The sequence below is a fragment of the Melopsittacus undulatus genome, chromosome 2 (genome assembly GCF_012275295.1).
Source record: "Melopsittacus undulatus isolate bMelUnd1 chromosome 2, bMelUnd1.mat.Z, whole genome shotgun sequence".
NCBI classification, from domain to species: domain Eukaryota; kingdom Metazoa; phylum Chordata; class Aves; order Psittaciformes; family Psittaculidae; genus Melopsittacus; species Melopsittacus undulatus.
This window is the reverse complement of record NC_047528.1, coordinates 54,362,119-54,376,201: the sequence shown is the minus strand read 5'-3', so window position 1 is coordinate 54,376,201 and position 14,083 is coordinate 54,362,119. Positions and strand designations below refer to the sequence as shown.

General features: G+C 36.2%; 1 protein-coding gene across 1 annotated transcript in view; it reads right to left on the bottom strand.

Moving 5' to 3' along the window:
* Nucleotides 1-14,083, bottom strand: part of ITGBL1 (integrin subunit beta like 1) — a 134,333-nt gene that overhangs the window by 57,170 nt on the left and 63,080 nt on the right. Inside the window, exons 5-7 of the mRNA XM_005145230.3 lie at nucleotides 12,671-12,811; nucleotides 9,843-9,983; nucleotides 6,316-6,462 (exon numbers count right to left, since the gene is read on the bottom strand). Coding sequence (XP_005145287.2) covers nucleotides 6,316-6,462; nucleotides 9,843-9,983; nucleotides 12,671-12,811 — 429 coding nt within the window. The remainder of the gene's footprint in view (nucleotides 1-6,315; nucleotides 6,463-9,842; nucleotides 9,984-12,670; nucleotides 12,812-14,083) is intronic.

The following is a 14,083-nucleotide window of genomic DNA, read 5'->3' as shown; positions in this document are numbered from 1 at the left end:
TTCAGTGTTGAGATTTTTACATTATACAGACATAAAGTACATACCTTAACATATTTTTCAGTTTGCCTTCTATATTATGCTCCCTGCTCTGCTAAACAAGAAGCCAAGCTCAAACAATTTGAAAAAACAAGGGTGTCTGAAAAACAGGCCAACTGTGTCAATAGACACACTAACTATCACTGAATAGACACACTAACTATCACTGAATAATGACATTTAGAAAACAGGAGAGAGACTCCCACCAATTGAAAATGGGAAGATACAGGCTCAGAACAATTAAGCAAGACTGGGATACAAAGCAGACTATGTACAGAAGATAACTAGCTGCCAGAGAAAAGGCAGTCCTGGCCTTAAAGTTCTTTCACAGATACCTTTCACAGATGAAAGAGGTCTTTGTTTGCTTAAAGAAGAATTACAATCAAGGGAACAAGAATTAAGAAAACCACAACACATACAAAAGGAAATATGTGAGTTGTTCAGAAATGATAGCATTTCAGAAGCATCGAGAGAATAAGGGGGATCTTTCATGTGGTTAATGCTTACATCCATCAGAAAAAACACACTCCTCCCTGAGCTGTGAAATTAGTAAATCCAGTTTTTTTACATATCAGTACCCTACCCAGTCTTATCCATCAGATTAACCCTACTTAAAACCATGCCTCCAAATACACTCCAATAGGCATATGGCTTATCATAAACAGAACCACACAAGCTGGCTGGCTAGTAGCCTAGGGCAGATTTGGCTACTGAGTACAAAAAATTTCTTACTTCATTTTATCTCTTTTCACTGGAGTGGCTTGGCAACTACATTTGTCAGTTCCTTGAGGGCCCTGGGATGTATCTCATCAGGTCTCGCGGACTTATATATATTAAGGTTCCTGAAATCCTGCCTGGAGGATCAAGACTTGAGAGGTAAGGCACAGACCTACATCACTTGCATTGAGCTATCCTGATCTCCCAGCAGCACTCAAGGTGACTGAAACAGCCTGTGATTAGCAAACCAGGCCTCTAATCTTGAGGCTTTCTTCAGCTGTCTAAAGAAGGCTTCATTTACATCCTTACTTGCTTAGGTGGTCCCACTGTGAATCAAGTGGGAAACTTCAGAACATTAGCAAATTCCATTATAGAAATTTCTGTGAGCTACTTCACTCTTATAGTATCACCTATATCTCAGAAACAGCCAAATTCTAACACACCTTGCTTCTACCAACAGATTAAAAAAGCACTTATGCAGAAACAAAGTACTTCCTGAACCATTTATAGTTATAAGTATTGCAAATATGGGCTCAAGACAGAAATTAAATATTCTCTTGATTTACAGTCCTTCCTTGCTTCCTCTGTCTCTACTTGCTGTCTCCTCAAAAAGACTATAGTAACAGGCAAAAACCAGCCAGGAGTGCTGTAGGTTGGTCATTGACAAATAAGTAACTTTCTCTACACAAAAATACTGAAACATTGAGCTCCTGAACACTTACTGATTAGTAATGATCATGATAATAATAATAATATCAATATGTATTTTAAAAAATCAGCAATGGAAAAAGGTGACCTATTCTCAACAGTTCCAAACTGCCTTTCCTAATATCAGTGGATAAAGAACTGGCTTCGGTGGATAAAGAACTGGCTGGATGCCCGCATGCAAAGAGTTGTGGTCAACAGCTCAATGTCCAGTTGGAAAACAGTAACAAGTGGTGCCCCTCAGGAATCAGTGTCGGGACCGGTCTTGTTCAACATCTTTGTCTCTGACATGGACAGTGGGATTGAGTGCGCCCTCAGCAAGTTTGTTGATGACACCAAGCCAATGACAATGCCAGCCTTATGAAGTTTAACCAAGCCAAGTGCAAGGTCCTACACCTGGGTCAGAGCAATCCCAGGCACAGCTACAGGTTGGGCAGAGAAGAGATTCAGAGCAGCCCTGAGGAGAAAGACTTGGGGGTGTTAGTTGATGAGAAAATGAACATGAGCCAGCTTCAGTGTGCACTCACAGCCCAGAAAGCCAACCGTATCCTGGGCTGCATCAGAAGGAGCGTGACCAGCAGGTCAAAGGAGGTGATCCTGCCCCTCTACTCTGCTCTCATGAGACCTCACTTGGAGTATTGTGTGCAGTTCTGATGTCCTCAACATAAAAAGAACATGGAACTGTTAGAACAAGTCCAGAGGAGGGCCACGAGGATGATCAGGGGACTGGAGCACCTCCTGTATGAAGACAGGCTGAGAAAGCTGGGGCTGTTCAGCCTGGAGAAGAGAAGGCTGCATGGAGACCTCCTAGCAGCCTTCCAGGATCTGAAGGGGGCCTATAGGGATGCTGGTGAGGGACTATTCATTAGGGACTGTAGTGATAGGACAAGGGGTAATGGGTTCAAACTTAAACAGGGGAAATTTAGATTGGATATAAGGAAGAAATTCTTTACTGTTAGGGTGTTGAGGCACTGGAACGGGTTGCCCAGGGAAGTTGTGAGTGCTCCATCCCTGGCGGTGTTCAAGGCTGGTTTGGATAAAGCCTTGGGTGACATGGTTTAGTGTGAGGTGTCCCTTCCTATGGCAGGGTTTTGGAACTAGATGATCTTAAGGTCCTTTCCAATCCTAACTGTTCTATGGTTCTGTGATTCTATGATTCTAAAAGGCAGCTTCCAGAGGATCCTGCTTCAATTAGCAGAGAGAGGGAGGCTCATGCAGAGCCTGAATCAGAGCAGCAGCTTAAAATCAGCGATTTAAAGTCCTGATAGACAAATCTAACAGGAGTGTGATGCAACTGTTCATCTACATTTTTCCTTTTGCCTTCAACAGACGACAAGTGGAGTTCAGAGTGCCAGTCCAGCATATAAGGGTATATCAAATTGTATAACAAATATTGTTATGCCAGCTCATTTGGCATTAAAGTGCTAGTACAGTTAGGGTACCTCTCTGCTTGAAGCGCACAGATGCATAACAGAGCTCAGTCTCAAAGTTGATGAGGTGAAATCTAGAGATGTGACACATGACTTGCATTTATGTTCTGTTCTTGTTACGTCAGCTAATATCATTACTTGCTGCCAGGCTGTCTCCTATAACACTAATTAAGACCTCCTTCAGCATGAAAGGGTCATGCAAAATGAATGAAAACAGCAAGCCAAATTCAGAGATTATGTACATTAGAGTAATTTACACTTCAATTAAACAGTGTGATTTGCATAATTAGAGGCTGTAATAAAGAGCTGGTAGCAGGGATAGTAACCTAGATTTTACCTTAGGATTGTTTACACTTTTCTGTTCTAACCCCATCTTGTCATATATAAAGTATAGTGAATTATTCAAATGGCAACTTCTACTGTAATCTTCCTATATGTCAACAAGCACAGACTTTGGAGACAATGCTTTTCTATAGGTACCTGATAGAAATAGGAACAGGTTTTGGTTGATTTGTTTTGGAAATGCAATAGAGGGGGACACCAAAGTCCTTAATTAATAACTGCGCTTAGAACAAAAGAACCAGAACTGTGGGGAAATAAAATTATTGTAAATAAGGCTCCAGTGGTAATAGCACAGAACTAGTTCTCATGATCTGGCACATGCCACCAGCCGCCCTTCTGCCATTTCACAGATAGAGAAACAGTTTCATTCTCACCATACGAAAAATAAATAAAAGCAATCAAAGAAAAGATATTTAAATGGTAAAAGACACCACCAATAATATTTATCATTTATTTATCTTTAGATCACTGCCACAGCATGTCTGCCTTCACTAAGGGTAAGTGATGAGAACAAGACTATTTAGACAAAACACTCATCTGTTCTCAAAACCTGCTCTCTTTATTTTCAACTCTCCTCCTAAAGGCTTTTTTATTATAACTATTTTGAAATCTGCTTCTTGCCCTAAGGGGAAACTCAAGTGTGTGATGGACATTTTAAAGTGAAAAGGAGTTTTTCTTGTCCCTTAATCCTGACAACAATATGTTATCTCTTTATTTCTTACTATGAGGATTTTTTGGTGTGTCTTTTCCTTTCTCTCTGGCACTGATCTTTTTGTACAGAGTGTTCTTAAATGGACAGATTTTCACTGTAAAAGTTTTATATCTAAAGTGAAAAGTCATGCAGCAAGCAAAAAAACAAACAACACTCTCAGCAATAAAAGGGTAAAAGGGATTAACCACTTTATATGAATGAAGCTGGCTAGAATCTCTCTCCTGATCCTCAACATGCTTTTGTAGGTAAAGTAATTTTTAGAGAGTACCTAATGATAAGACTAGGAGAAAAATGTTACAAGGAGGTTACCAAAACACTAATGTTCAAATGGAAAGAGTTCCACTTTGATTTCCTTTGGAGCTTTCCCTTTCTTGTCACAGTATCCTCCCTATGGATTTCAGTTATGCTGCTGTTACAAATCAGTGGACTTTCCCTCTCCAGAAGACTTAAAACATGTTTCATTTGATTGGGGCTTTTTTGGTTGGTTGCTTGGCTTGGGGGTTTTTTTGGGTTTTGGGGGCTTGGGGGGGGGGGAAGGGGGGAGGCTGGGTTGGCTGGGGTTTTTTTTTGTTTTGGTTTTTTTTTTTATTATTTGTTTGTTTCATGGATTGCAGAATCTCTTGATTCATTTATTACAGCATCAGTCTATCATACCGTGTCCTAGATCCATATCTGTGGATTTGGAATGCCATTTGCATTCGTTATACAATTTGGTGATTTCTTGTTTGGAAGTCAAAGGAAGTTTAGTGAAAGCCACTATCAAGTATTTCTTTTATTCCAATAGATACTGCTTGCACTTTATTTTAAAATGTTGATCAACAGATCATTCAGTCAAATTAATTCACCTGAAAGGGACTTATTTCACTGCTAATGTATCAACTGGAGAGCACTGCCAGCATTAATACTAAAGTGGGGGTTTTTGGGTTTGGGGTGGTTTGGATTTTGTTTGTTTTTTTGTTTTTTCAGGAAAAATACTTCACACTAGATTAATAAAACTCTCAAAATTTAAAATATAAATAGAACACTATTTTCCATAACTTAAGACTGTACTTTAATTCAGATTAAACTTGTTGTTATGCATATAATTCTTTTCTCTGCCCTTTGACTCTCATAGTGCACAATGCAATTAAATCATAGAATTGACACCAAATGTTCAACATACAAAATTCCTAGTGAAGCAGATGAGAGAAGAGACATTCAGCGTCCAATAAGAACAGGAAAAGACTGAGCCAGCATTTAAAAAAATATAAATAAATCAATCAAATGTCAACATTCTTTTCTTTTAGTTTTAATCCTTGTGATCACGAACAATAAAATGCAGATAATTCTCTACAGATGCCCATGCTTCACCTAACTTGTAGACAAAAATTTATTTGAGAATTTTTAGCAAGAGAGATGTAATTCACTGGAAAACTGTAGCTTAATGAAGAAAAGAGCAAGCAACAGTCTGCTAATACGTTATTCTTATAAGATGAAGATAATGCTGAGCTACTAACTTATGAGCTGCTACCCATTATCCAATGCTGACTTGGGTGGACAGCCTACAGTTTTCGACTACATTAGAAAGTATTGTTGAAAGAAGAAATTGCAAATGAAATTACATTTCAGGTCAAATGCAACAATTCAAGAATAACTTTAGACCTTTCCCAGCAAATACCTAAGTGGACAGAATTCAGAACTTCAATTACCAGTTCTAGCAAAAGTCTGTCTCTTATTTACTTTTCTCTCTCTTTTCTGCAGAAAACCACATTTCACACAGTGACAGATTAAAATTATCAGGTTCTTTTCCTTCTGAGAAAAGTTTCATTTCGCTTGCAATGTGTATTTCAACTCTATGTATATTTTTGTACTCAAAGCTTTTGAATAGGCTACAGTGTCACAAAGAAATGCTTTCAAATGAAAACCCAGTGGCTAACCAGTCTACTGCATTGAAGAACAACTCCATTTTAGAAGTCATTCCTGCACTCAGTGGGGCAGGTTCTTAGGCAGTGTAAATCCAAACAGCTCCCACACATTGGTGCCACAACATTTTACACAGGCTGAAAATCTCATGCTGGCTTTGTCAAAGAATGCATAGGTTAATATTTTTAATGTAGTAAAGACTTAACTGCAGTAAACTTCAAAGCATCCTTGAAAATCTCCAAACCAAATGTTGAGATATGTAAAATAAAATACAAAGTAGTAGATGACAGGAAAAATAGATGACCTTTGTATTCTTTTCCTCCCTTCTAATAACTTACGCAGGTGTGATTCATGCACAGTAAGCCAATAAAGTTCACATTTTTAAGTACTAGTAATGCTGGACATCTATAAAAACACTTTTAATGGAAGTACATTTCAAGGGCATGAAAATTCTTCCAGAAATGTGCTTACCTCTTCCAGAGCAAAGTAAATTAGAATTTCCTTGGCATTTTTTAGCGCTTTCCTCAGGTGACAATGGACAAGAACGTGGATGTTCACACTTCTTCCCAGTCCATCCTTCTTTACAGTCACACCTTCCACAATTACACTGTCCATGACCTTTACAGTGAATACAGTTAAAGATTAGCCTCCATACTGATGATAAGTATTAAAACCTCATGATTCGATAAACTTTGTCAAAGCTGTGATTTAATTAAACAATCAGACTGGCAAAAATACAATCAAATGAGTATATCTACTTTTATCTGAAAATATCCCTGTTCTATCCTTCCATTTGACCCATATTTTCTTTAATTTTTTTTTTTATTTTTTGTACTTGTGTGTTAAGGGCTTCTTTGCCTTGGCACACACTCCTCATGAAAAGGTCAAAAAGAAGTTATAAATACACATTCACCATTGTCTGGAAAACTTAGGCCAGCATAAGGCAACATTTCATTTATATTATTTTTATACTACAGTTGCAGCATACTCTCTTAAGTAATATATCAATATAATCTTTAATCTATTTGTAATCAATGTGATCTGCTACAGACAAACAAAATTGCACCAGTTCCAAGTCTGAAACCAATGCCTTCTACTAAATAGTGATGTGCAAATAATAAAATACTGGACATAAACAGTTCTCATTTCAGTAGGGCAGTTGTTTTGGTATCCCTTTAGCTAACTTGAGTCCCCCTAACCACATCTGAACGTAGCAGTATAAATGCTGCAATATTAGTTCTGCAAGTTGAGGTAAGGAAAAGCAACAGAACTCCATGGAAGCTTTTCTGAAAAGTTCCTTTAAAAAAAAAAAAAAAGTAACAGCCAAGAGTTAGGGGTGAACCCCTTCTGAGAACTTAACCTGGAAAGCCATCCAAACAAGCTATTTCCCCCATATCAATGCTAACATATCCAGACCAAGAAAAACCAAGCCCATTTTCCCTTCATCATGAGCCTAATGCTCTTTTGCTTCCATGTGTAGCTGCTTACAGGTAAACATACTTATGAGAGGATGATGTTCTTTCATATAATATTTTCTTTGCTAAAGCCACAGCAAAGGAGCTAATGAGATGTATGAATGAAGGAATTTTTTAAGGAAGCCTTTCTTCTTCCTATGGCAAGTCATGAAGGATATTCTCCCTTTAAAGGAAGAGAATCACTTTAATATTGCAAACACCTCTTAAAGAAAATAATTCAGCAACATACTGAACTGCATTTCAGATGTTAAAAGAAGGCATCCAGTTACCAATATGAGGTACTGCAAATTGACAGTCACCCCAAGCCATGTGAAGCTTCTGAAGGGAGCTGTTGTTGTTTGATGTTAAATCCTCACATCAGGGCTGTCAATTCCTGTCATTTGTAGTTTATGAAGTAAACATAATATTTCAGTCAGTTACAGTAAAGTCTTTACATGTAAACATGATTTCCTATCATTTAAATCTGCTAATCAGGGCAATGTGTTTTCTATTTTTATGTATTAGGTAGGCAGAACAATTATATCACCTCTATTTGATGTATTATCTATTTGTTTTGTGAACAGACACTGTTCACACTACTTCATATGAATATGGATTTTCTGCATGCTTTTTTTCAGTAATGCATTCTTGGTTGGCCATTTAAACTTAAATTAGGTTTTTTTGAAACGTAAAGGAAATGAAGATTTATTTTTTTTTCTGATTAGGTAGAAAAACTAAGCTATACTTCATGAGTTTTAGTTACTTAAAGCAAGCCATATGAGTGACTTCTTTTGTATCTCTCATAAAGTTTGCTCATTTACAGTTATGGCTGTGTAATAAAGAGTATTGTACCCATCCTTAATCCACTGTGAAATTACAATATCTTTCCCCAGTTTCTTTGTAACTGTCCATACTTTCTTATACTTTGCTTTCTTACAACAGTTACCACCCTGGGCAGCAGGACCAGCAATGGCAGTAATGTCTGGATAAGCGAGAGATCAAGCCATGTTCCAGTGATACAGCATTAGCTGTAGATGCTACAGGTTTGCTCTAATCTAATTAGGTTTGAAACTCTTAAGTTCACCCTTAATTACAGAGCATATTTATTGTATTGTTTCTTAGCTTTATATTCTGTAACTGATGCTGACATTTTGATCAGTCCCTGAGTGCTAAAAAAATACTCAGCAACACAATAACACATTAAAAAACTGACAACATCCCAAAGTCAATCTTCCTGCTGCTCTCATTGCTGCAGTTCTACCTCTTTCCAGCTTATTAATTAAGTAAACCTATCTAACATTTGTAGATGGCTGAAACAGTAACAAGAAAATGAATTTGCTGATGGTTTTTAGCAGTGCTTCTTTTTTTTTTTTCTCTCATTTGCTAGCTGGTGATTCATCAATATTTACTTAAAACAAACAAACAACAAAACAGGCAAACAAACAAGACACTAAGGATTTTATGTATCATGCTTGTTTCTGTCTTCTCTCCCTATTATGGACAACTCTTACAATAGTTCTATGAAGAATCTCTCATTCTAGTAATGGGAGGAGAATATACCACATCATTATTTTCCCTGATGTGACCGCAATCTTCCTATTATTAATTAGCCCAGACCAAATTTCAACAGGATGCATTAGAGCTGGCAACCTGTAATCTGTCAAGTCCCTTTGAAACCACCCTCATTTGTTTTCAAAAGGTTCTTGCATGTACAAATTGAATGCTGTGTATTGATGAAAGTCCTTCTCTCCTGCCCAATATGGGCAACTTTATCAGTAACTATACAAAATTGTATGCAAGATCTCACACAGAATCTCAGCTTTTGTTAGATAATAGATGGATCATCAATTTAAACACACTGCAAACCCTGAATGGCTGGATAGACATTAACTAATATGAATATAATGCTATGAAGTACAAGTAGAATTAAAAAGGAAGGTGAAAGTGTCTGAGAAGTATAGCCAGTGATATGTAGCTGGACCAGACATTCATATTTTCCACATATTGATATTTTATTTGTTCTCAGGTCAATTGGTATTCTCAGGATACTGTTTTTCATTAACTCATCAATTCACTTTTCCTCAATTTTTTTCCCCTCACTTGTCCTCTCCCTGCCATATAACATGAAATAACAAATAAAATTTTATCTAAAATCTTTTCAAATTTAAATTTTCCCAAGGAAGGAGATGCATATATTTGAAAGTTTCAACCATTCTCCAATTTATGTCAGGTTACACTGAAGACAAGAGTGTTAGAAGGGAGATGGGCACCTAAAAGTAATTAATACTTACACAATTTTGTTAAAAGGCATAGAAAAAAGAAGTTTTATGAAAGCGTTAGAATTAGTTAGCTAATCTAAAAAATCAACTACACCTCTCCAAAAAAACAAACAAAAAAACCCAAACAAACAAACAAAAAGACAGCTAAAGATTGGTATATTTTAAGCTAGGAAAATAAGAATTGGAAGACTAAGGAAGAGCAAGATCAGACCAATTGAATGTTTCTGTCATTAAACTATAAATAAGTTCCTTATATATTCCTTACCTGAACAGAAGTCATCAGAATATCTATCATACACTGCTTTGCAGTTTCTTTCATCACACTCACAAGTATCTCCATGAATATCTCCCCAGTCACCTGTTGGGTCCACATCATGGCATGTGCATTCCCCACATACACATGTGCCTAAAAAAAAAAAAAAGAAAAAGAGGAAAAAAAGAAAAAAAAAAAAGAGAGCCAGAGCAGATAAACTGAGCAATTTAGAGTAATAGTAGTTTGATTTCAGGAATTTACACTTGTGAATTTTCGGCTCTCACAGGAATGCAGTTTCAAAGCTACAAGTGTTAATCATGAGCGTATGTTCATCTTCATGACTTAAAACCTTCTATGATTATTTAGCAGTAATACTTTATACAAACAAGTTGGCTTCCTGTTCAAGTTTCTTTTTGCTGTTGAGCCTTGTTAGGAATCCACAGAAAAATACAGAGCACAGAATAACTGTAAATCTTTGACATCAACAGTAATCTGCCTTGACACTAATGAGAATAAAAATCAATGTTGTTTAAATAACTTGGGCTTGGGCACAGCAGATAATTAATGACTGTTAAAGCATAAACATTTAAACTAGAAGGGAATCTACATTAACCCAGCTGAAAATGTCTAGGAGGTCATTCTCTACCTAAGAAGATCATCAGTGCAGATCTACATAAAAATGATATTTTTCCACTTTTCCAAAGTCACTATTCAGGGCTGTTGTTCACAATAAGAAGGGAAATGTGAAATATGACAAAGATACTAATTTGGCACAACCTTACAGATATACAGAGAACACGCATCGTACTTGTTGAGGAAAAGTCAGGACAAAAAAGACAGTTTCCTTACTCAGAAATCCAAATATGTTTCAGGGCTACACACTCACTACTTTTTCTGAGATGCCAACAGGCATAAGAAGCAGCCAAACTTTACAGATGCAGGCAATTAATCACCGTAAGAGTAGGTTCACCTTCTATTACTCCACCAAAGTCTTTGTCTTCTTCTTGAGATCCGTCTGAACAATATAATGCATTTGAGAATATCAGGATAGCATGACTAAAGAGTACATGTAGACATGGGCACATCCTCTGAAGAGAGGTCTACACAATTGTGGATGCATGACAGTTACATCATGCAGAAGACCTGCTGCCCTGTTTCGTGCTAAAGCCACCAAGGCAGCCCCCAACAAATGCACACCTGATTTTTGATACATTTACAATTCAGTGCCAGTACTAAAGGAGAAGAAAAAAAAACCAACACAATAAGAACAAACAAAAAAAGCCCAGAAAATGAGGAAATGCATCTGGAGAGTGATTTATCTTCCCAGAAACAACTTCAAAGTGAATTTGGATCGGCTGTCCTGGATATTGGAATGAAAAACACTGTCTCACCAAGGTTTAAAAAATCTAAAGGTTCACATCTGGCTTCAGCTGGTTGACTAGGTTAGTGTAAAGATACAGACAATTTATCCATCTTAGCACTGAAAGAGGCTAGACAGAAAGGTTAGTCTTGATATTTAATTTTTTAGAAGGTCCAAGACTGACAAGGTGAACTTCAGCTATACCACAAGATGTATAAACACAGAGAGCTGGGTTAATAGGACTATAGAGTAGAAATACTGTGTTGGAAAGCAACATTGTGCAGTCAAAAGCCTACAGAATTTTTATATGGATAAAATAACAAATACATGAAAGGCTAAAAATATGGTAGTATTCCATGAATGTACCTTTGTATAGGAGAGCTATTCAGAATATCAGCTATACTATTAATCCTCATTTGCCCCACTTACAATGTAAATTTAAAGAAATACTTGCATACTAAAATTTGAAATTTGAACAAAAAATTTGCCTTGACAAGGAATTCTTTGTTAAGTAATTACTTTCTTTTTACAAACAAAGCATGTGATCTGAAGCCATTTTGATATTTATTATTTCCAGAATTACACAGATTTTTTTTTACTGCTAATGTTCCAAGAGCCTACATGATCTATTTAAGCCAGTCTTTCAATTTCCTCATAATTAAGACAAGAGAGTTTTCTAAATGCTCTCAGGATAATTAGATGTTCACACTATAGCAGGTTTTGTCAGTAGAGCTGCTTTTAAGAAAGGTTTCCATGTGGCTTGCGTTTAAGTACTACTGTAACTATTCTGGACCCAAAAAATAACATTTTTTTTAACTCTTTGTTCAGTGAAACCAAACATAGCAGCTGGTAAAAAGCAACATTCTTTTGTGATTTTTTTTTTTCCAAAATGGCAAAATTAGACAGAACTTTGTGCAAATAAAATCCCATGCAATTAGAAATACTGTGTGAAGTCTACCTTTCCAGCCCTGTATACATTCCACAGCATTGTAACTAAACACTTTCTTTTGGGGTTTTTTTTCCAGATTATAATAGAAATTAAAGCTTTGTGTTTTCACTTTTCTTATTCAGTTGTGGGTTCTTGGTCTTCTTTAAGAGTGAATTGACATACAGCCCTGTTGGCCTTACAGCACCAATCCATCCTAAGTCAAAAGTCTACTAATACTTTATTTTGTAGGGTAGGTGTCTCACCAAAGCATATATTAACAAATTATCCTGCTCAGTCTCACTATAAAAGTGAAGGATGAAAACAACTTTGGTCAGCTTAATCCAAAAATGGGTGTGGATTTGTACAAGTTTATACCTAAAAACAGGTATCTATGCACTCACTTGGAAATATATATCCAGACTTGAAATAAGTGAGAGTAAATTAGAAACTATCAGCAAACACCATCTATGATGTCCTACTGCAGAAAATGCATAATGTAAAATATAAACAAGCTATATAAATATGCATAGAAGGAACGTGCGAATGACACACCTCTGTTGCTGCAGATTTTGCCATCTGGAGATGTGCATCTTTTCTTGATCTCCCAGGGGGTGATGTCACACTGGAATTCACATTTATCTCCATGCCAACCAGCCTCACAGTAACAGTTTCCACAGTAACACTTTCCATGGCCTTAAGCCAAAACAAATTTTATACAGTGAGAAAGAGGCAAGTTTTTAAAAGGTATTAACAATTTAACTGTTTTGATCTTTTCTTTTAAAAACTTTTAGCACTACACTCAGAATAGAAATATAGACTGTACATCTCTGCATAAAATAAGACAAAGGATATCTGAGCTATGCTTTTCCCCAGGTCTATTTTAGAATAAGTTTTCATTTAATTACAGATTCAATTTAGTCCATAAAAACTAATAATGATCACTATTTTTATATTTGTAAGTTTAATTTTTGAACCTTTATAGGTAAATTTGGAAGACAGTAAATGTAATAGTTAAAATTTAAGATTTAAGCACAGTTTTAAATGTTAAGCTAGGACACACTTGCCCACCATACTTAGCGTGTCTAAGAAAACATTGTGTGTTCTTGACTCCTCAGATAATTCCAGCAGAGGGACTTTGATTTACAAACTGTTTACATTGTATGTGGCTTCCCTTCTTACCTGTTAAGATCTTTGAGCATGGATAAACCAGTTCATGAAAAAAAAGAAATGGCAAAATGAACCTTTTAGATCTTCATTTAAAAAACTACACATCTCCCCAAAAGATAGCTGGGTCATCTGAGGCTTCATGAAACCAGCTACTGAATATTTTGATCCACTAAGGTACTTCTGCCCTGTGTTTCAATGACACAAAGCATTTAAGTAGCTGCAACTCTTACTAATCATAAGGCCATAAATTAATTCTTTACTAGAAGGATCCAGTCAGGATCTTCTCCTTTTTTCTCTCCAGGCATGTTAAGCTTAGTATATCTGGTCATCTCTGTCACAGTCTGGTCAACTTATATCCTTAACTGTCAAATTCAGACCTGGGGAAAACATTTTTTTTTTCTGTTTTAAAAATTAATCATGGATTTTTCATTGCAATTTTTTGGTCACATGTCAAAATATAGCAGAAGATAAAAATAGATAAAGAAACAACAAAGTCTAAAATAATGTTTTTTACTAAAGGGATGTTCTTTAAGAAGGGATAAGAAATAAAAGGAAAAAAGCCGAAGAAGCAAATTAACTTGATCCACTGGCAGTTTTTGCAGATTAAAATATCGCTACTTCAATCTTCACTCACTCTTCTGTAGTCCTCAAATAATTATGAATTAAATGATATAATTTTCTACCTCTTGCTCTTGACTGAAGACAAAATCACTCCATTAGAGAAAGAAAACCAAAGTGCCTTGGAAAAAATTATCAATGTCAGAATTTAATTTCCTAGAAACCATGATAATTTATTGA